The 22,255-nt window shown below is 55.5% G+C and overlaps 2 protein-coding genes across 2 annotated transcripts; both read left to right on the plus strand.

Annotated features, from left to right (window-relative positions):
* The first annotated feature begins 1,284 nt into the window (after nt 1–1,284).
* Nucleotides 1,285–4,005, plus strand: LOC128774595 (testis-specific Y-encoded protein 1-like). Its single transcript, XM_053893661.1, has 5 exons — nt 1,285–1,971; nt 3,199–3,276; nt 3,433–3,544; nt 3,683–3,828; nt 3,934–4,005. The coding sequence occupies exons 1-5, from the start codon at nt 1,285–1,287 to the stop codon at nt 4,003–4,005; spliced, it is 1,095 nt and encodes a 364-aa protein (XP_053749636.1).
* Nucleotides 4,006–16,647: 12,642 nt separating this feature from the next.
* Nucleotides 16,648–19,195, plus strand: LOC128774526 (testis-specific Y-encoded protein 3-like; the record flags this gene model as incomplete). The annotated part of the gene is made up of 6 exons (XM_053893592.1): nt 16,648–16,830; nt 17,629–17,787; nt 18,480–18,557; nt 18,702–18,813; nt 18,906–19,051; nt 19,145–19,195. Coding segments are annotated over exons 1-6 (729 nt in total), but the record flags the coding sequence as incomplete, so codon positions are not given.
* Between the last annotated feature and the right edge of the window lie 3,060 nt (nt 19,196–22,255).

The following is a 22,255-nucleotide window of genomic DNA, read 5'->3' on the forward strand; positions in this document are numbered from 1 at the left end:
CTTCTTGTCTTGCTCCTCCTCCCTGTCTCTCCCGCCAATCTCCCCGGACTCTCCCTCTCCAGGCTGGTCTTCCCCTCCACTCGTCCTTCCTTCATCTGCTCTGCTAGCACGTGTCTCTCTCTCTCCCTCTATAGCTCTGTCTCTCTGTGTGTCTCTTTTTCACTGTCTCTCTCAGTGGACCTTCTGTGTCTGGGTGCATGCTTCTTCAGAATTCTTGTTGGTGCCTGGGAAATGGGAAGGGAACTCGTCTGCTTTCGTGTGTACTAGTGAAAGCAGGCACGGGGCTTTCTCAGAGACAGACACAGACAAGTCTGCAATTCTCGGTGAAGGGCCCCTACGTGCCCTGCGTGGTTGGAGTCGTCCTCCTTTTAGTGGAAGGTTAGATTTCAGGACCGGAGCAAGCTGCTAAATCCTACTACCCCATCTCCCTGGCGCTCTGTACGGAGATCAGTAGGGCACCAGTGGCAGATGGTGCTCTGGGGGTTGTTCTTTGCTCTGCATTGCAGTGCAGTGAGGTCTACTGAGCTGTGTTCTTGCAAGGACATGGCGGTGGGGTGGGTCTAGGGTGGGTGTCACTGGTTCTGGGTGGGCACCCACCTTACCGCCGCCCTCAGCCTGACGGCCAACGAGGAGATACCGTGGGGACGGCCATGTGGCCCCGGTAGGCGTGACACTAAGGACTTCTCCAGGCTTTGCCCCAGCTTCATGAAGAAGGGGCAAGGCACGGAGCAGGGAGTGGCTCACGGCGTGGACGATCCTGTGCTGAATGCTCTGGTGCCCGTAGTGAGGCCTCTGGGGAAAGGGTGTACAAGCGACCACAGACTGCGCGATACCGGGGACCTCGCAAGTGAAGGCTGGAAGGTGACAGCGCTGAAGAGGACATGCGGCAAACGGGGGCCACGCTGGCACCTTGGCACTCGCTCCAGAGCCTGGACCGGCCATTGGCGCGCGCTTGCTGGCGGCCAGCACCCTGTCTTGCTGTCTTGCAACTGATTGCTCCCCGAACCTGGCCAGCTGGCCTGACCTGCCCTGGAACCACTTCGCCCCCAGGCCGCATGCGCACACTCTTCACTGCCTCTGTCTCGGCCCCTCCTCCACAGCAGCCACAGCCAATGCGGAGTCCTCAAATCCCAGAGCCTGTGCGCCTGCGCTCAACTTTGGCGGGCTGCGGCGGGAGGCTTCAGGGAGCTAATGGTCTTGCGGCCAAGGCTCCCCCCACCTGCTGCCGTTTCCTGTCCTTGTCCTGAGGCTGCCCTAGCTACACTGGGGCCGGGGCCGAGCGTCATGGCCAGCGTGTCGCGGTCCGGACAAAGCGGAGATTCCCGCCGACCCTGGGCCCTGATCGTCCCGGATGCGAAAGGTGGAGAGTCCCGGCCCCGCGGGAATGCAGGGGCGCTGGAGGGCGTGGGCTGGCCGCAGTCCCCAGGTTCAGGGGCGGCAAGCGCCCATCCTGTGCAGGAAACCCAGGCCGGGTGTGAGATACAGGTGGCAAGCCCAGCGGAGGAATTGGTGCTGATATTGGATGACGGAATGGTGGCGGCTGAGGTGGTGATCGGGGAGGAGGAAGAGGACGGCGAGGCGACCAAGGATGAGGTGGCTGGAGAGGAGAATTCTGAGGAAGCCAAGCCAGAAGCAGAGGACATGCACGAGGAGGAGGAGGAGGTGGAAGTTGAGAGACAGCAGCAGGAGGAGTTTCAGGAGCAAGAGGAGAAGCGCGAGGCAGATGCAGAGGCGGAGGAGGGGCCCCAGCTCTCACAGCCGCTGCAGCAGCAAGAGCCAGCGCTGCGTCCTGCCTCAGCCCAGGACCCGCTGGCAGCACTGGAGCGTCTTCAGCTGGAGATCAGCGCTGGGAATGCCCAGGATTCCAGGGCCTTATGGCGGCTGAAGCGCAGGATTCTTCGGAGGCAGATTTCTTACCTGGATCACAGAAGGGCCATCATCAAGCACATCCCTGGCTTCTGGGCCCAGGCGGTATCCTTCCTTGTGCTGGTGGGTGATGGCGGGGGCTGTTGTGCAGGAGGGCTGGGCACTGAGAGCAGGGTGCCTCAGGGCGATGGCCCCCAGAGAGGAGAGCTGGGGAATGGTCCCTGGCCCTGGGTTGGTGTGGTCTGGGATCCAGTGTAAGGCCTTGGACAGGGGCGGTTGTTGGGGATGGGGGGACTTGGTGACTGGGTCTGTTTCCTCTAGGTCTCCGCCAACGTTGGCCTGCAGGCTGGTCTCAAATATTACTTGCAGACACGAGCCATGTGTCCCCATGCTACCAGAGCTAGGGTAGCACAAAGCAGCCTTCACTCAGAGCAGATAAGGCAAGGAAACATTTCGCTGCAAAATGGGAGAGTTACGCAGGCCGCACACCCACCTTCACATTCACAGGCTGTGCACGTTTCCTAGCAGTTCCTTCAAAAGAGAGCATTTCAGACACACACTCATGACCTTTAGTGGAACCACGCCACGCCCCTTTGCCAGACAGTAGGACGACTGAGACCCACTCCGAATGGGGTACAAGCTGCCTCCCCAGACCCTGACACATGACACACACACACACACACACACACACACACACACACACACACACACAGAGGATTCTCTCCTGGTATCTCCACCCCTGCTTCCCTCTCTGTCCTCAGGCTCCGGCTCGGTCCCACCCATGTCTTTCTCTCCGGACTGGCTGTGTCACTGTGTCTAATCCTTTTCCCTCCTCGGCCCTCCTCGGCCGTGCTTCTCGATCTCTTTCTCCCTCCCACACCCTCTGCTTGCAGCGTAAGTGTGCAGTCGGGTTCCTGTAAGCCATGTTATTCCATCTGGACTCAGGAGGCTGGTGACAACATAGGTCTTCACGGGAATATGCCAAGAAACCCAGCCGTGAGGAGGGGTCAGAGCACATGCCGACATCACAAGCTATGATGGGCTGCTGGCAGCCCACACAGGTCAGATATAGGAAGGAACTGTGAGGCGTGCAGGCAGTGGAGTCTCTCCCTGCTGTGTGCAGACAGCGTGGGAGGTACAGGAAGCCAACGGACTGCCCAGTGTCGATGGGGTCTGATGCATCTGCAGAGGCTGAGGAGTGTGGGGACTAGTGTTTCCTGGTCTTTCTGCACATGCCGTGATCTAGTCCCTTGCTCTTAGCCTGGGAGGGTTGGAGGGGGGCTGTGTCTGTTTCCACAGCATCTGAAGGCACAGCTCCTTGACACAGCACAGATTCTGAATCACCCCCGGTTGTCGGCCATGATCGGTGCCCAGGACAAAGACGTGCTCAGCTACGTGGTCGACTTGGAGGTGAGACCGGGGAGGCTGTGGCTGGGGGCCGTCCCGTCGGGTGTGGGATTTGGGCAGGAGAAGGTGAGGCAAAGGTGCTCACCCTCACAGCCAGGCAAGTAGCTCAGGACCCCGAGGGAGGACACTTGCCCCCTCCTGTCCCATTGCTCACGGCAGGTGGAAGAAGTGGGCCATCCCAAGTACCGCTGCAGAGTGATGTTTTTCTTTGGGGCCAACCCGTACTTCCGGAACCCAGTGATCATTAAGGAGTTTCAGCTGAGCTTTGCTGGTAGGGTGTGGGTCCCATGATGGTGCGGGGCAGGGGGATGAGGAGCATGAATCAGGGGCAGGAGGGAGGGAGAGGGGGAGGGGCAGGTGGGTGGGGAGGAGGCCATCAGCTTGCTCCTCAAATCCTCTCTTCCTGCAGGCTACAGGGTATCGCGTTCCACTCCAGTCCAGTGGTTCTGGGATTATGAACGTGGAGCTCCCAGTCGCAGGCATGACCCCACCAGCCTTAACTTGTTCAACTGGCTGTGTGAGCACAGCTGCCCAGGGGCCAACAGGATTGCCGAGGTGGGGCCCCTGAGGCCTTCGTCAGCAGTGGGGATGTGGGTGGCCCCCGGCCAGAGAGGAGAGTGGGCTATGCCCAATGTGGCGCCGGCCTGTGTCCTCTTCCAGATCATCATCGAGGACCTGTGGCCCAATCCCCTGCAGTACTACCTGAGGGAGGAAGGGACCAGCAGACAGTGATCTGACGTGCTCACGTGTCGGTGAGGACCCCAGTATGCGGTGTGTTGACCTGCGTGTTGTATGGGCAAGGGAACGTGGGCCACACATTGGCTTGGAAATGGAAGGTCCGCCAAGACAGGGACACAGGTAGCATGGGGAGAGGGTGGGAGGATGACAGGGGACCTGCAGAGACTCAGCTGCAAACACACAGAGGGTCGAAGCCTGCAAACCAAATGCAGTTGTGCTGTGGGCTGGGGCTTTGGAGAGCAACTGGGGAGGAGCAGTGCTTCACCACAAATGCTCCCCGTGGATGTCCGCCCTGTCCCGGGCTTCCCCCTGCTCCTTCAGTCTGGATTTGCCTGCCAGTCTTTGGGTCAGGAGCTGCCGTGTCCCCAGGCGCCACTGTGGTGAGAATCTCGCACTTCCTTCCATGTGCCCCACCACGCCATGTCCTCCCGCAACCCGACAGCCATTCTTAGAACTGGTCCAAGGCCATTGGGGGCTGGAAATGAATCCCTGGGTGAGAAAGCAAGGGGGATCGCAAAAGGGCGAGGCACAAGAGTGACACCATCTGGGATGTATCTGCAAATATCCCGTATCATTCTTGGTGTCTGTTGCGTGGGGGTGCGTGTGTGCGCGTGTACGCAAATGTGTCTGCGTGTGCCCACATGTGTCAGGGGCTCTGCATCTGTGTGGGCGTGAATGGCGCAGAGCTTCTATCTTTGCCCATGCAGAAACAATGGAGGACGCCACCAGTGCTGGAAGAGATGGGTGGATGAGTCTCCTGTCTTCTACGTGCCCCGGAGAGAATTGAGGAAGAGATAACGTGTGGCAGCCTTGAAGAGGTTCCACGATGTTTATGTGGACACATACAGGAAGCTAAAAACCCTTCTGTTTTTGTGTATGTGTTTGTGTGTGTTTATGGGGGACGCAAGGAGGCTCGACGAGAACGGGACCTGAGTGTGACTGTCCTAGCCGCTGCCCGGGTGATTCTGTGTGTGCAGGAGAGGTGCAGTACTGGGGTGGGGCCGGTGTTGCCATGTGCACAGAGGCCTGCCTTCTTGGGCAGGAAGAGCCTGGAAGGAGGAGGAGGAAGAGACAGACCTGTTATTTGGAGATTTATTGTATAGGCCAGAGCCGAAAGGCAGGGAAGGGGATTGCACAGTGGGACCAAATTGGTCCATTGGGTCGTGGTACAGTGTGGCCAGGACTCGGGGGGTTTTCATCCAGGACCCTTGCTCCCAGAGGGGTGTTGTGTCCTTGGTGAGATAGAATCCAGTCAGCAAAGCCTCCAGTCAGGATCAGAGCTAAGACCACATGTCCCCGGACAACTCAGGAGCAGGCAGCCTTCTCATAGTCGATGGCAGTATACCTTGCTGCTGCCTCCCACACCCGGGGCTCCTTTGACCCCGAGCCCTGTCCTCAGACAGTGGCTCAGGATGGGAGATGTGTGAGGGGGAGGGGCAGGTGTGGGTTGTGGGCAGCAGCGAGGCTTATGAGTGGGAATTCATGGAGAGAGTACGCACGAGGGCAGAGATCCAGCGTGAGTTCGTGCGAGTGTGTGTGGGCGTCTGTGGCAAACTGGGCCTGAGATCCGTGGTGGTGCCGGCAGTGTGAGCGTGCATATGTTCGTGCGATTGCGTAGCCGTGTGTCTCTGTGTGTGCAGGAGTGGGTGGTTAGGCCACTGGAGAGACAAGGAGAGACACAGCGGTCTGTGTGAATGAGGTGCTTATGTGGGACGGTCAGGTGCCAGAATACAAGAGTGCAGTCCCTTCCCTCCTGAGTCCTGATGGTAATCGCTGGGATGGGTGCAATCGTTGCTGTGCCAGGGGGCTCAAGTCAGGATGCAAAAGGGAGATTGGTGCAAGGTCAAGAGGGGGGCCGAGGGGAGGACAGCCTGTGTCCAGTGGCCAGTGGACCACTTGTGAGTAAGTGTGCTTGTGTGTGTGTTAGTGTGTGTCTAGGTGGGAGTGAGTGTGTGTGTGTGTGTGTGTGTGTGTGTGTGTGTGTGTGTGTGAGTGGCTCTGGTGGGCCGACAGTAGCAAATACGTAGGGGCTACATGGTGTGCCCAGGCTTTGTGCACAGGGTAGCTAGGGAACCCAACCTGTCAGGCTACGTGGTGTGCAGAGGGCGTAGGTATTTCCCTGGAGGGAGCCGTCTAGCAAAAATCTCTGCTCTTGGCAGACGAGCCATGTTTTGTCGCCAGTCAGCTCTTCCTTGGGGCTCTCCTCTCTGCTTCCTGTGCACCAGGCCCAGGGAAAGGGAGGAGCTGGGACCCTAGACCTCAGGTGACTTGAGTCCCCCAGGGGTGCCATAGCAGGGTGGTGTGCGTGATCCATGTGTGGATGGGCAGGTGAGCAGCCTGCCAGCTGCTCTCTGAGGGGACAGTTCCTTGCCAGCAACAGCTCTCCCCGCAGCACAAGATCACCACTGTCGCTGCAGCTGGGCTGGGGACATGTCAAGGTGTGTCCCAGAACTGTGTTCCCCTTGCATGTAAGTGGTGCCAGAATGCGCCTCTCAGTCCCTGTGCGGGTGACCCTGATTAGCCTCAGGCTTTGTCGACTCCTGGCCTCATGTAAATGGGGAACTGGGTTCCTTTCTCAGTGTCTCAGCGGTTGCATGTCGACAGAGGATGCTGTGGACATTGTGGTCAGGATTCTGACCGGGCTCCCCCCGCCCTGCCCCAAACCACAGTGGGCAGCACATGGCCCACTGTGTGTGCGCTTTGGGGAGGCTAAAGCCGTACAGCCCCTCCAGTATTCTTCTCAGGTGGTGGACGGTCAAAGGGGCCTAGGGAGGAACACTGGTCCCAGTCTGCTGCCGGCTGTGCCCACAGGTGTGTGTGCCCAGCTCCTTGACGCTGAAGCTGCAAGGCTTCCGCACTGCCCCCAAAGCCCCATCCCTAGAATTTGCGTGTGGGCCAGATGGAAGTGAAGTCCCAGTGACCCTGCGGGATCACAGCGGGTGGTCTCGTCTGTGCCTGGCCACCCACCTACCTGCCTTCCCCGCAGCCCGTGGCCCCCATACAGGGCTTTCGGTAAACACACGGCCACCGTCCAGCATGAGAGGAAAGGCTTGACGGTGTCCCAGTACCGCTGGTCATGTGTTGGCTGCTGCCAGCTGACAGCATGGAGACCCCATGGCCCAGTGGAGGATGTCCGACCTGTCCTACAAGGAACTGGGGACGACTGTACGGATGCATCAGGTCCCATGCAGTAACCTAGGCCTGACCTTATCCGCCTAGGGGGTGATCGAAGCGCCTTGGGGTCCCAGGCCTGGCATACGTGTCGGTGAGCTTCCTCCTGGATGGCGCTGCCGACACAAGGCTGGCTGGTCAGGGGTCGCGTGGGAGGCCCGTTGGGTCCCGGCCTCTAGGTCCGATACTGCTGTAGGTGTTGTTGAAAAGACAGAGCACGATATGACCATCCCTTGGGTGTCGCTGCACCGGGGATCCCGTCGCTGCTCCCAGGTTCCCACTACCGAGTCTCCCCGGGAGGCCTGGGAGGTTGCCAGGCTCCTTTTGCAGGGACACAAAGGCCTGTGAGAGCCCATCCGCAGGGTCCGGTGCTCATTGCGGATGACTTGGGGGCAGTGCGAGATCTATTGCTCCCGTCCTTAGAGGAGATTGTGGTAGTCTTAAGGGACAAAGATGTGCCTGGAGAATAGAAGGATGTCCAGAGGAAGCATTGGAGGAGGAAGAGGACGAGGAGGAGTAGGAGGATGAGGAGGAGTTGGAGGAAGAGGATTGGGAGGAGTTAGAGCTGGAAGAGAAGGGTGAATGATTGGGTGCAGGAGAGGGAACAAGTGGAGGAGGAGGATGTCCAGGATGAGGAGGAGCACGAGCCAAAGGAGCAGGAGCAGCTGGGGGAGGATGTTGAGGAGGACGAGAGCAGAGGGAAGAGGGTGGGGAGAAAAGATAGAGCCAGGGTTCCAGAGCATGAGTAGAAGTGTAGGAGCAGAAGGAGGAAGAGCCCGAGGAGGAAGAGGTGGAGGGAGAGGAGGAGCAGGAGGAGTTGGAGGAAGAGGATTGGGTGGGGTTAGAAGAAGAGGAGGAGGAGAAGGAGCAGTGAATGACTGGGTGCAGGAGAAGGACAAATGGAAGAGGATGATGTCCAGCACCAGGAAGAGGAGGATTACGGGCCAGAGGAGCAGGAGCAGCTGGAGGACGGAGTCGACTAGGACGAGAGCAGAGGGAAGAAGAGGTGAAAGGTCAGAGGTAGGGCAGGAAGGGCAGTAGCAGGAGAGGACCTGGAGAAGGAGGAAGAGTCCTAGGAGGAAGAGTTGGAGGAGGAGGAAGAGGTGAAGGACGAGGAGGATCAGATGGAGGAAGAGGACTGGGAGGAGTTACAGGAGGAGGAAGACGAGTGAATGATCGGGTGCAGGCGAGGGAAGAAGTGGAGGAGGAGGAAGTCCAGGACGAGCAAGAGGAGGAGCACGAGTCGAAGAGCAGTAGTAGCTGGGGAGGAAATTGAGGAGGACGTGAGCAGAGGGAAGAAGAGGAGGAGGAGGAAAGGTAGAGCCAGGGCTGGAAGAGCAGTAGCTGCAGAGGGGGAGCAGAAGGATGAAGAGGCCCGAGGCTAAGACTTCCAATACTGTGTTGAATAACAGTGGAGGCGGTGGACATTCCTGTCTCGTTCGTGACTTGAGCTGAGAGCTTTTGCTCCTTGAGATGATATTCACGTTGGGTCGTTCATACATGGCTTTATGATCTCGATGTGTGCTCCTTCTATCCCTACTTTCTTGAGGGGTTTTACCAGGAAAGGATGCTGTATTTTGTCCATCACTCTGTCTGCATCGATTGAGAGGATCCTGTGGTTCTCGTCCTTTCTTTTATTGATGTGAGGAATCACGTTAATTGTTTTGCAGATGTTGAACCAGCCCTGCGTCCCAGGTACAAATCCCACTGGGTCGTGGTGAATAACATTTTCATGTATTGTTGGATCCGAGTGTCTAATACCTTGTTGAGGAGTTTTGCATCCATGTGCATCAGGGAAATTGGCCTATAGTTCTCCTTTTCAGTGGGGTCTCTTTCCGGTTTTGGAATCAAGGTAACGCTGGCTTCATAGAAAGAGTTTGGAAGTTTTCCTTCCATTTCTATTGTGAGAACAGCTTCAAGAGAATAAGTGTTAACTCTTCCTTAAATGTTTGCTGGCACTCCCCTGGAAAGCCATCTGGCCCTGCAGTCTTCTTCCTCCGGCAGGTTTTTGATTACTAATTTGATTTCTTTACTGGCGATGGGTCTGTTCAAATTTTCCTTTTCTTCCTCTTTCAGCTTTGGTAGTGTATACATTTCTAGGAATTTGTCCATTTCTTCCAGATTGCCCATTGTATTGGCAAATAATGGCTCCTAATATTCTCTTCTTATTGTTTGCCTTTCTGCTGTGTTGGTTGTGATGTCTCCTCTTTCATTCTTGCGTTTCTTTATTTGGGCCCTTTCCTTTTTCCTTTTCATCAAACTGATGACTGGCTTATCAATTTTGGTAATTCCTTCAAAGAAGCAGCTTCTGGGCTCATTGATCTGTTCTCCTATTTTGGTTTGTTTCTTTGTTTGTTTGTTTGAGGTTGTTTTTGTTTTTGTTTTGTTTGATTTTTGGTTTCAATAGCATTAATTTCCGTTAATCATTGTTATTTTCTGTCTCCTGAATGTTTTGGGTTTCGTATGGTGTTCTTTTTACAGCCTCTTAAGGCGTAAGGTGAGGTTGTGTCTCTGAGATCTTTCTTTCTTCTTTAGCAAGACCTGACTTGCTAGATAGGTCCTCTTATAACCGACCCTGGTGCGTCCCAGAGGTTTTGGGTTGTGGTGTTATCACTGACTTCCATATACATTTTCATTGACTTCCGTATACTTTTTATATTCTCTTTCAACCCTTGCTTAGCCCGTTCAATCTTTAGTAGGATGTTCTTCAGTCTCCCAGTATTTGTTACCTTTCCAAATTGTTTCTTGTAGTTGATTTCGAGTCTCTTAGTGTTGTGGTCTGAAAATATGCACGGTGTGACCTCGATCTCTTTGAACTTCCTTAGGGATGACTGTTTTCCCCAGCATATGATCTATAGAGGAGAATATTCCGTGAGCACCGGAGAAGAATGTATATTCTGCTGCTTTATTATGAAATGTTCTGAACATATCTGTGAAGCCCATCTTGTCCAGTGTGTCATTCAAAGCCCCCGTTTGCTTGTTGATTTTTCGTTTACATGATCTGTCTATTGCAGTGAGTGAGTGCATAGAAGTCTCCTCCTATGATGGCATTACTAAGAATGAGGTTCCTTATGTTTGCGTTTAATTGGTTTGTATATTTGGTTGCTCTCAAATACGCCACATAAATGTATCCATTTGCTAGGTCTTCTTGGTGGATAGACCCCTGAATTATGACATCATGCCCTTGTGTACCACTTGACACAGTCTTAAATTAAAGTCTAGATTGTCTGATAGAAGTATGGCTACTTTGGCTTTGTTTTGTTGACGGGTAGCATGACAGATGATTCTCCATCCCCTTCTTTTCACTCTGAAGTTGTTTTCACATCTAAAGTGGGTCTCTGGTAAACAGCATATCGATGGAACTTGTTTTCTCATCCATTCTGTTCCCCTATGTTTTTTGATTGGAGCATTCAGTCCACTGACGTTTAAAGTAGTACTGAAAGACACGATTTTATGGCCATTATCTTGTTTGAAGAGTTGGAGGAAAACATATCTATATATCTTTATATCTGTATCTACGTCTCCATCTCCATCTATATGTATATGTGTATGTGTATGTATATGTGTATGTGTATGTGTATGTATGTATATGTATATGTATTGTATTAACTGTATCTATATATCTATATCTATATCGATATGTATATGTCTATATACATCTATATATATAATTCTATATCTATTTGTATATATAAATATAATTATAAAGATAGATAGATAGATAGATAGTTAGATAGATAGATAGATAGATATCAATTTCCCTCTGAGTGTCCCCCCTTAAAATTGCATGCAGGTGTGATTTAGCGGTCACAAACTCCTTTAAATTTTGTGTATCTGGGAACCTTTTTCCTCTGTTTCTATTTTGAATGATGGCCTTGCTGCATAAAGAATTCTTCACTGTGGATGTTTCTAATTCAGCACTTTGAACGTATCCTACCACTCCTTTCAGGCCTGCCAAGTTTCTCTGGATAGGTCTGCTGCAAACCTGATCTGTCTTCTCTTGTAGTTTAGGGACTTGTTTCCCTTGCTGCCTTGATGATTCTCTTTGCCTGAGTACTTTGTGAGTTTGAATATGATATGCCTTGCTGAGGGTCAGTTTTTGTTGAATCTGATGGGGTCCTCGGTGCTTCCTGGATTTTGATGGTGTGTCTTTCCCCAGGTTAGCAAAATTTCCCACTATGATTTGCTCACATAACCTTTCTACCCCTTTTTCTCTCTCTTCCTCTTCGGGACCCCTATGATTCTGATGTTGGTTTTCGTTCTGCATGAGTCACTGATTTCTCCAATTCTTCAATCGTGCTCTTTTCCTTAATCTCCCTCGATTTTGCTGCTTCCATAGTCTCCATAAGTTGGTCCTCTGAATCGCTGATTCTCTGTTCTGTCTCATCCATCCTTGACACCGCTGCATCCATCCGTCATTGCAGCTCAGTTATATCATTTTTAATTTCATTCTGGCCAGTTTTTACTGCATTTTTTCTCTGCACAAAGGGACTCTAATCTACATTGGACTGCAGCTAGTATTCTCATAATCGTGCTTCTAAATGCTGCTTCAGACATCTTGCTTGTGTCTGTGTTGGTTGAATCCCTGGCTCTCGTTTCTTCAGGCTCTTTCTTTCTGGGTGAATTCCTTCCCTTTGTCATTTTGAATGGAGAAAAGGAACTCATGAGGTAGAAAATTCAATGAAATATTCAAATTATAAAATGTTAAAAGTAAAAACTTAAAAACACACATGTGAATAATGGAATGAATGATGCTAGATTCTAGGCATGTTTCACCTGGGTGTTGAAAGTGGTTTTGACACAGGAGAGAAAAAAACGTGGGAGTGGAGAAAAATTTAGAAAATACTAATAAAAAATATTAAAAAGGGAAATGTTGTGAGAATTTGAAAAACCAATACACTGAAGTAGACTAAAAGGAGAAGATGGGAGTAAAATAGAATCTGTGAATATAGACACAAAAGGAAAGAATCATGTAGAAGAGTATTAAAGAAAGTTAGTAAAATTTCCACCTGCCCAGTCTCCTTCGCCTCTCCGCGCACAAAAGCACCTCCCTTCCCATGCCTCCTCGCTCTCCAAGTTCACTTCTGCATGCCACGTACCTGCTGAATTCGGTGGTTCAGGATATGCAGATTGCTGTGCTAATCCTCCAGTCAGTTTCCTGGGTGGGTAGGATGGTTTAGCGTTGGTCTGGCTGTATCTCATGCACGCGAGACACTTAAGAAGCTTCCATGCTGTCTGCCATCCGGGCTCCTCCCCAAAGAGGTGAGATCTGTAGCACCAGTTCTCCGATATGAGACATCCCACAGGAAAGTTGTGGTCGGTGACAAAGCGGAAAAGGGCATGTACCAAACAGGGAGGTCACCCTGGAGGGGGAGGCAGAGAACCTGCTCCAGACCTGGGAGGGGAGGCAGGGGCTCAAATGCTGGAGCCACGCCCACTGCCCTCCAGCTGATTGTTCCTGAACAGCAGCCAACTGTCTGGGTCTGGCCTGGAGCGCCTTCACCCCAAGGACCCATGGTCAAAAAGTTCACTGCCTCTGCCTCTGCCTCTCCCCCACCTCCACCGCAGCCACAGCCACAGCCACAGCCACAGCCACAGCCACAGCCACTTCAGTGTCCGAAGGGCCACGGGGCCGTGGGCGTGCTTCCCAAATGCTGGTGGGCTCCAGAAGGAGGCAGCAGGCATTTAAAAACCTTGGGCCTTGACACTCCACCTGCTGGGCCTAGTCTGGAGCCTCATGCCTCAAGTTCCCACTCCTTCTGCTCTATGGCCCTAGCCTGAGGATGGGCTAGGGCCCCAAAGCAAGGGAGTCCTGTTCCGGAAAACGCTGAGATTGCTGACAATACCGGGCCTCCATTCTGCTGGAAGAGGGCGTTCGAGAGTCCAGGAATCGTGGCAACACCCCTGTCTCAGTCCCAGACAATTTCACTCATTCATACGCACTCACACGCACACGCACGGGCACGGGCACACACACACACACTCCCCCTCTGTGGCTGTCTCTAGTGGCGACTTACTCTCCTTCTTCGGCCTCCTTCCATGTCCCTCTGGCCTCTGTCTGTCTCTGAGTCCCTGTGATCATTTTCTTGAGGGAACGCTTCCTCCCTCCCGCACCTCCATCTCTCTTTCTCTGTCTCTGTGCTGTCCTTGCACAGTATCAGTGCATCTGGGTTTCCGTGAGCTGTGCGTGTCCATATGGACGGAGTAGGCTGCTGATGGCACAGGGCTGCAGGGGAACACACAAAGGAACGCACAAGTACCAGGGGTCAGAGCACATCCAGACCTCCTAAGCCGTGACTGCCTCCAGGCAGCCCACACAAGCTGGGTATACATGTGAACTGAGAAAGGTCAGTCCCTTGGCCCTTGCCCTGTAGGTTGCAGCCAGCTGGGAGGTACTGAAACCCAAGGGACTGCCCAGTGTTGAGAGGGTCTGAAGAAAGGGCAGGAGCCGAGGAGCCAGGGAACCTAGTCGTAGCTGGTGTTTCTCCACATGCCATGTTCCGGTGCCATTGGTACTGGAAGGTTGGTATCAGTTGTGGCTCTCTTTCCTTGGCATCTCAATGCAAGCTTCCGTGACCCAATGGAGGTCCTGAATCTGCCCTAGTTGTCAGCCAGGTTGGGCCCCAGGACAAATGCACGTGCTGTGTGAAGGGGGAAAGCAAGTGTGAGTCGTGAGGAGGAGCTAGCCTCGTGAGTGGGATGTGGCAGAGGGCATGAGTGAGTGCACAGGTCCACTAGAGTGTGTCTGTGAATGTATTGTGGCTGGCGCCTGTGAGTACTTTTGCCTGAGACCTAGCGTTTGTGCTGGCAGCGTGCACGTGTCTGTGTCCACGTGCCGCGTGGCCGTGCATCTTTGTGCCTGAGTGAGTGTGTGTAGGCCGTTGGCAAGCGAAGGAAAGAGACTGGGGGCTTTCCTGACTTGGTGAGTAAGGGGGGGCTCCCGTGCCAAAGTGCAGCGAGTGCAATCCCTTCGCGCCTGGGATCGACACGGAGCTAGCTGATCACCTTTCATGACGGGAGGAAAGCCCGGACTTTGCCTGGGTCCGCTCGTCCTGTGTTGCCTTGGCCAGGGGCAAGTTGGGGTTGGGCCACCCATGGCGCAGTGGAGGAGGACCAAAGTTCCCTGCAAGGAAGTGGGCGTTAGTGGAGGGAGGCAGCAGAGAGCATGAGTAAGCCTGGCCCTGCTCCTGGAGCGGCCTAGGGGATCATCGCAAGGCCTTGTGGTCCCAGCCAGGGTATGTGTCTCGGTGAACATCCTCCTGGATGACCCTGCAGAGACAGGCCTGGCTGGTCTAGAGTCCCTTGCGAAGTTGGGGCCCGGCCCCGGGACCCCAATACTGTGGTAGGTGTTGTTCAAACTGAAAGGCATTGCCTGCTTGTCCCAGACAGTCCCTGCACCTGGGACCCAGATTTGTTCCCACGTTCCTGCCACGGGGTCTCCCGGCGATGCGTGGGAGTTTGACAGGCCCCATTTCTCTGGAGGGAGTGAGTTGCATAGGTCAGGTGCACCAGGGTCTGGGCCTGCTTTCCTGTCTTGCCCACCCGCTACGTCCTCTGCTGAGGGCAGCTTGAGGGCTCACCACTGGACCTGTTCCTCTCCCTTTCTGGGTAAGAGTTTGCCTCTCTGTCGGTCACACTGGCCACCCCCTCTCAGCCCCCTACCACCTGTTCAGCCTCCCCCCATCCACCTGCGTTTCTATGCATTGCTGTCACCTGAAGCGGTGGTGTGCTGCCTCATATATCACAGCCACCCTGGAGCATTTCTGTACCCCGTTCGTATCCTGACATAGCCCAGCGAGTCTGGAGGAACCTCTTCTGTGTCACGGAAGCAACATGTTGGCCAGAGGGCCCGGCACACGAATTTGGAAATCCTAGAATCCCCCGCCTGCCTGGCAGCCTCCTGGTCCCATAAAGAGGTAGGGGAACACTGCATTCCACCAAAGGGAAAAGGCAATGCATGAGTGTGGTGCCTGGCCAGGCAATGCATCTCGAGCCTCCAATCCTGCAGTGGCTCTGTGTGGTGTGTGTGTGTGTAGCTTATGCTGTCTGACATAGACCGGCAGGGAGTCCACATCACCACTGCCCTGACAGGGAGGGAGACCACATCATCGCCCTCACTGCACACCGTCTGCAGCTTATTGCTTCCCCAAAGTGGTCATGTGGCTTCATGTAGACCCTGGGGCGTGTCCCTCACTTGGGTCCCAACACTGCATCCCCCAACCCCCCGATACCTCTCGGAGACCCTTGAAATCACGCTGCCTGTGGCACAGGGGGACAGTGTTTTGAGCCAGCGCCCACGCTCATGGCAGCCTGCCGCCTAAGTGAGTGGTAAAGGAAATGGGACCAGGATGAACAGACATACGGCCAACGAAGGCCTGGGGAGGGTCCCTGTGAGAAGATGGCCAAGCATTGTGGGAGGAAGGGGACCGCTGTCTGTGGGACAGACACAAGCTCCAGGAATCCCAGGGCCCACGGTCACGGGTCTTTCCTGTGCACTGCCACACACGGGAGCAATGGGCAGCCCATCATGAGAGGGGGGTGTGTGCTTGCCAGTGTGTCACTTTCCAGGCAACGGGGACAAACGGCAAGAGCGGCGCGCATGATACGCAGCCTCCCCTAGTGTGGCGTCCTCTCCACGTCACACACCTCTGGTCACCGACCTTCCCTAGCCGGTGCACTGCTAGACTGCTGTCATGACATACATGTCTTCTGGGAGCAAGGATGGACGTAGAGAGTATGCAAAGGAGGCTGAGCAGATGGAAAACCGGGGTGCACAGACAGCAGGCGCACAGCTGACATGCGTCTCCCGGACAGCCAAGGTGATCCGCTGAGTGGATTTGTCGGACTAGGGGCACAATGAACAAAGGTGGCGGTGTAAATGGGCAAAGCGGGGAGGTCCCCCTTTACCCGTGTGTGTAGATAGCCGCGTGCCCAGCGCAGCGTGGAATGCAAAGGTCGCTTTCGCATGGCCAGAAGCCAAACAGGGCACCCAGAGCGCACAGAGGGCCGGCTGCAAGCCCCCCGGAGGAGTTGCACTGCACGGGGCCCAGAGCCTTCCTGCCTATGCAACAGACGCGCCCCAGTTTCCGGGTGACCTAGGGGCGGGACCGCCGAAGCCACGCACGCCACCGTCCCTATGATTGGTCCTGAAGGCAGTGAAGCGGCCTGGGCGTGGCTTGGAGCTCCCTCAGCCTCAAAGCCGCAGGCGCACACCTCTCACCACAAAGGCCTCCGAGGCAGCATCGGCATAGCGATAGCCACCGCCGAGGCATCCTGGGTACAGCACCATGCGCATGCGCATGCGCATGCGCCCCCTCGACCTTTGGGCTCTGGGAGGAAGGGGGAGCGAGTTGCCAGCCATTGCCCTCAGGGCTCCACTCACTGGGTCTGGGGAGGGGGGCCGTGCTTTCACCTCCCGCTTCGTCGTCGGTAGGAGCCACAGTTGGTGTCTCGGGCCGGGGCCGCATGTTGCGCGACTCGTGTTTCCGAAACACTGGGGATGCCCGGAGCCCCCATGCCGCCTTCGACCGGGAACGGGGCGGTCGAGAGACGAGGGCCCGTGGGGACACTGGGTCTCCGGCAGGGCCGGAGGTGCCGCAGGCCGAAGGCTCGCAGGCCACAAGCGAACAGCCTGTGCAGGAAGGCCAGGCCCGACCCGAGAGGCAGGTGGGCGGCCCCAGCGAGATATCGGTGCCGCTGGTGCATGACATAGTGGCGGTGGAGGCGCTGTGGGGCCTGGCGGAGGAGGAGGTTGAGGTGGCGGCCGCGGAAGAGGACGCGCCTGGGGCAGAGGGGCATGAGCAGAGGAAGAAGGGGGAGGAGGACGAGGAGCAGGAGCCGGGGAAGGAGAAGGTCCAAGTTCACGAGGAGGAGGACCTGAAGGGCGAGGGGGAGCAGCAGGACCAGAAGAGCAGAAGGAGGAGGAGGAGGAGGAGGAAGAGGGGGAGAGGCAGCAGGAGTAAAAGATTAGAAGGAGGAGGAGCAGCAGAAGCCCAAGCAGAAGGAGGAAGAGCGGAAGGAGGAGGAGTTGGCGGAAATGAAAGGGGAGGAGCAGGAGCAGCAGGGTATACAAGCGGGCGCGGCGGCGGCCACGGCGCCGGCCGCGGCGGTGGCGGTGGAGGCATTGGCGGCGGCAGTGGCAGGGGAAGGGGACCAGGAGGAGGAGCAGGAGGAGGAAGGGAAGGCGTGCGAGCCATTAAAGGGAGAGCAGAATTGCAAACCGAGGAGGAAGAGGAGCAGGAGAAGGAAGCGCTGGAGGAGCAGCAGCAGGGCGAGGAGGAGGTGGAGGGCAAGGAGGACAAGGAGGAGCGGGTGGAGGAGGAACAGAAGCCGAGTGAGCAGGAAGGCCGATGGGTGGAAGAAGCCCAGGAGCTGCAGGTGAAGCAGGCTAAGAAGGAGCAGGTAGAGTCAGGCCTCCGTCCTTGCCCTTCCCCACTGGAGGCTCTGGAGGCTCTGGAGGCCCTTCAGATAGAGCTACAGCCGGTGAATAAACAAGCCAGCCGGGAGCACGCTCGACTCAAACTCAGGATGTGGCAGAGGCGGCAGCGACATCTGCAGCAGAGAGGTGCCCTTATCCAGGGCATCCGTGGTTTCTGGGCCAAGGCTGTATCCTTCCTGCTGCTGGTGGAGGGTCCACAGGGGGCTGGGCTTGCGCAAGAGGAAGGAAAGGGAGGTGCCATTTAGAGGAACCCAGGACAGGGACTGGAGCTAAGCCACGCTCCAGTGGCCGGGAACGTGCAAACGTGATCCCATCCGGTGGTCCTGGCTCTGCAATGAGTGTGGGAGGAGGGCAGTGCCGGGGTGGGGGAGGCATGTGTGCTTTACGTCGCACCTGGCACGGAAACAGCGCTGGGAGAGTGGGGAGTGGCGGTGGAGGTCCAGGCCAGGTCGGGGAAATGACCGAGGGCTTCTTCCCACACAAAGCCGCGTGGGGGCACGTTTCTGGGTCCCGCTAAGCATCTTGCTGCGGGGAAGGCGATGTGAATGCCCACTGGTCGGCGCGAGACCGGATGTGTGCTGTCTGGCTGTGTGGAAGTAAGCGTCCTCAGTGTCCTCACGAGCACACAAAGCTAGGCGTGGTTGCGGGCGTCTGGGCATGCACAGCCTCCTGTGCGTGTCTAGCAGAGCCCTGCGCGATCCTGAGACCCCGTGGGCCTGGACGCAGCCTGTGGGGAGGGCTTGAGACCCTGGGGGAGGACGCCAGTCCCGGGGGGAGGACGCCTGGATGCTGTCCACACTGGTTCTCTGGTTCGAGCTCTCTCACGCCCAGCACCTGAAGGCTCTTTGACCTGCGGCAGTTTGTGAACCACCCTCAGATGTCAGCCCTGATTAGTAAGCCCGATGAAAGCATGCTTCGCCACATGACCAATTTGAAGGTCGGCCTGGGAGTGGGAGGTGGTGTGGGTGGCTGGCTGTGTGGGGAGGGGAGGTGGTGGGGAGAAGTGATGTGTTCCTTCCTCAGGGGAGGGCGGGTCTCCTGGAACAAGATTTCACATTTCTGCCCCACTGTACCACGGCAGGTGGAGGAACACAAGTTTCCCAGGGAATGCCGGAAGATCCTGCTGTTTTTTGGCAAGAACTCCTACTTCCAGAATGAAGTCGTTACGAAGGAGTATGTCCTAGGCCTTGATGGTAAGTGTCCACTGACTGCATGGGCGGCAGTGGGTGCAGGGTTGAATGTGATTAGTTCTCTGGCGCCTTCTCACATACTCGTCTTCCTGCAGGGTATAGGGCGTCTCATTCCAGTCCCATCCAGTGGTACCCAAGGTACAGACAGGAGGCCTACAGACGCAGGCATGACAACAGCAGCCTCAACTTCTTCAACTGGTTCTCTGACCACAGCTTTGCCGGCTCTAGCAGGATTGCTGAGGTGGGGCCCTGTAACAAGGAAGGGAGGTGATTTTCATGGGTTCCCCCACTGCGTGGGATAGCTACCTGAGGCCTGGCCTGTCTCCCCTACCAGATAATCATAGAGGATCTTTGGCCCAACCCCCTGCCGTATTTCAAGATGAAGGAGGCCCCAGGAGAGAGAACTGAGAGGGAAAGAGGTGAGCAGCCAAGGGTGTGGGCACGGAAATGTGTGTCATGGGGTCCAGGGCACAATTCTCTTCTGCATGGAGGCACCGAGACTCACAGCGGCACAGGAGGTGACCCCAGGTCAAAAGGGCATCAGCCTGAGACAGGGAGTCTTAAGAAGTAACGTGTCAAAGAGGCTTTGCCCCTTTGGGGAGCCTGAAGGTGGGAAGGGGGCTAGACAAAAAGAATGAGCAAAGCGGGACAACCAAAGCTGGCTCATCACATAGCACGGTGACAACTGTCATTCCCGGACCATGAACCCCACCCTCAGGCCTCCTACCACCATCCCACATGTTGTCTGGCTTCTGGATCCCCTTGTCAGCTTTGGCACAGCTTATCACACCCTCCCATCCTACTTTCCGTTTGGAAACATTCAAGCAACCTTACTCAGGGCCAAGATAAGACTCTCACCTGTCCTGTGTGTGTGTGTGTGTGTGTGTGTGCGTGTGTGTGTGTGTGTGTGTGTGTGTGTGTATGTGTGTGTGTCTGTCTGTCTGTCTGTCTGTGTGTACCCATATATCCCAGGGATATGCACGATCTTGAGAAGAGTATGAAGGAGCGTCGCACTTCATCGACCCCAGTGGAAACCCTTCCGATGCTCACCGATGGTCCACAAGATTCTCCTGGCCATGAAATAAGGACAAGGGTGGTGGTGACACGTGGCGCAGGGCGGGGGTCCAATACATTTGAAGAAATATAGAATGGGAGATAAACAGCATGAAGTGTTTGTGTGTGTCTTCCTCTCAGGTTCGCTCTGGGGCGTGTCCATGTATACATGCGGCTGTCCAGAGGTGTAAGTGTTCTGTGCCTGCACATTGGAGTTCCAAGGAAGGGCGGGACGTAGGACATTGTCCGTAGGGATGGGTCACACATTGGGATTGCATGTGAGGTCAGTAAGATTGAAGCAATGGGGACTTGAGTGAGGGAGGCCAGGGCACAAACCTGAGAGAAAGGCCAGTGCCCAGGTTCATAGCTTTCCTGTGAAAATGAGGAAATTCAAGGAAACGGAGAGGCCAGCACAGGCCAGGGATGTCCAATATTCAGGGATTGGGCATGTCCATGATGGTGCCCCCAGAATCCTGCATGGGGACACCCTCAGTGATGTTGACTGAACCGCCACACAGGGAGGAATTCCCAGGGTTGATTACCCTCTGGTTTTCAGACGTCTACCAATGCAGACTGTCTTGTGGACAAGGTCAGGATCTCAGGACCAGCCACACATATTTGAGGGATTGTGAGCAGGTTGTAAGATTGGCGTCCAGGGGAAGGAACTGAGGGACCAGAGGCAGAGTGGGTGGGTAAGACCGATGAAGTTCTGCTTCAGGCAGAGTTGACAGGGACAACATACACACTGCAGAGAAAACAGCCCACTACAGTCTCACGCAACTCCAAAATCACAGCGAACTTTTCTGGTTCCACTTCCTGAAGCTGAGCCTCCCAAACACCGCTTCACTTATTCCCACACACACACACACACACACACACACACACACACACACACACACAAGACTCCTGAAGGAGTCCTAGTGCTGATGCCCTTGTGTGAACTTTGCTGTTTCTGAAAAGACCTCTGGTTACGAATGGGTGGCCCAGATTGCAAGCCAACAGAGGGGAGGGTCGCGGGGAGGTGGGGCTCTTCAAGGGCACGAACACGCCAACCTCTCCCGTGTGCCCTCTGCCCTCTCATCATCAGCCGTGATGAGTCGGGTGATGCTCTTCCTCTGTGTCCACAGGCTTAAGCCGTGTGTCCAACACGCCATGTGAGACTTGTGAGAAGACTCCCAAGTGCAATCACCAGCAGGCGCTCAGGGAGGTCGCCTCGTCCCAGGCAGCCTGTGTTCCTTTGCCTGAGTGCCAGGACAAAGGCTGCCTCAGCCACATAGGGAACGATGGACTTGTGAGGCCTTAGCATTCTGTGCAGAGGTCCCCGGCAGGCCTGGAGCTTAGAAAGGACTGGGACGAGCCTCACCTGCGAAGACGTGAGTGCTGGGATACTCCTTACACAGCAGATGGCTGCTTGCCAGAGATGTCTGTGCTAAACAAAAGCTCCACCGTGCGAGCAGTGCAGTAGACAGAGTTCAGCCTTGTCCATCGCAGGCTCTTCTGTATCCCCATGTAACACGGCCCCCAGCACAGCGTGCCTGACACTGACCTCCCGACACTAATATTCCTGTCTCCCAAGCTGCCCAAGCTCCCCAGGATCCCCACTGCACAGCTCTGCAGTACAAGAGCCTTCTCTGCAGTGGCTCTATTCCAGAGAAGGCGTGGGCAGTCCCAATGCATGGAGGCCTCTTGCCCCTATCATATGCAGACAACACGGTCAGCGGGGTGTCAGCACGCTGTGGAGTTGAGGATCTGTGCGACCAAGCCTTACCTCTTCCAGGGCAGAGGCTGTCGCACTCTCTAGAAGGGAAGGCAGGCCTTTCTCTCGCTGCTGTCTGCACACTGGCTGGACAGGCACGTCTTCTCAGCTGCTTGATGGGTAAATGTCAGGGTACCCTGGAAAAGCTCCCAGTGCTGACCCGAGTCTTTGGGTGTGAACATCCAAAGAAAGTATGGCCAGTGATTGTGCAGTGGGAATACGGCCTCAGTGGTCATGAGGCTGGGCCCTTTGGGGCATCTTCCTGCACAAGCAGGCCGTTACTTGATAGGTCTTGCCGAGCAGGAACACTTTAGGGGACAGGTGAACACAGGGTCCCCCACATGTTAATATCTCCAGCCAATACCTCCTTAGGGGCCAGGGTGACGTTTCCGCCCGGCCTGTCCCAAAGACAAGGTACGGACAAGGTGTGGGTGTGGAATGCACTCACGGCACCCAGAGCCAAACCCTCGAGTGTGGACACTTGAGGTCCGTGGGCAGAGGCCTCGGTGCTCTGTGTCCGAGGGATTACAGCCCTCATGCTGCACACCCGGCATCCCCGGGTGTCCTCCCGTATCCGCAGCTCTCCCCGGGGAGCCCTAGGGTCCAGGAGCTGCTAAACCCCCTGCACAACTGTAT

Source organism: Panthera pardus, unplaced genomic scaffold (genome assembly GCF_024362965.1).
Source record: "Panthera pardus isolate Hobbes unplaced genomic scaffold, ASM2436296v1 HiC_scaffold_333, whole genome shotgun sequence".
NCBI lineage: Eukaryota > Metazoa > Chordata > Mammalia > Carnivora > Felidae > Panthera > Panthera pardus.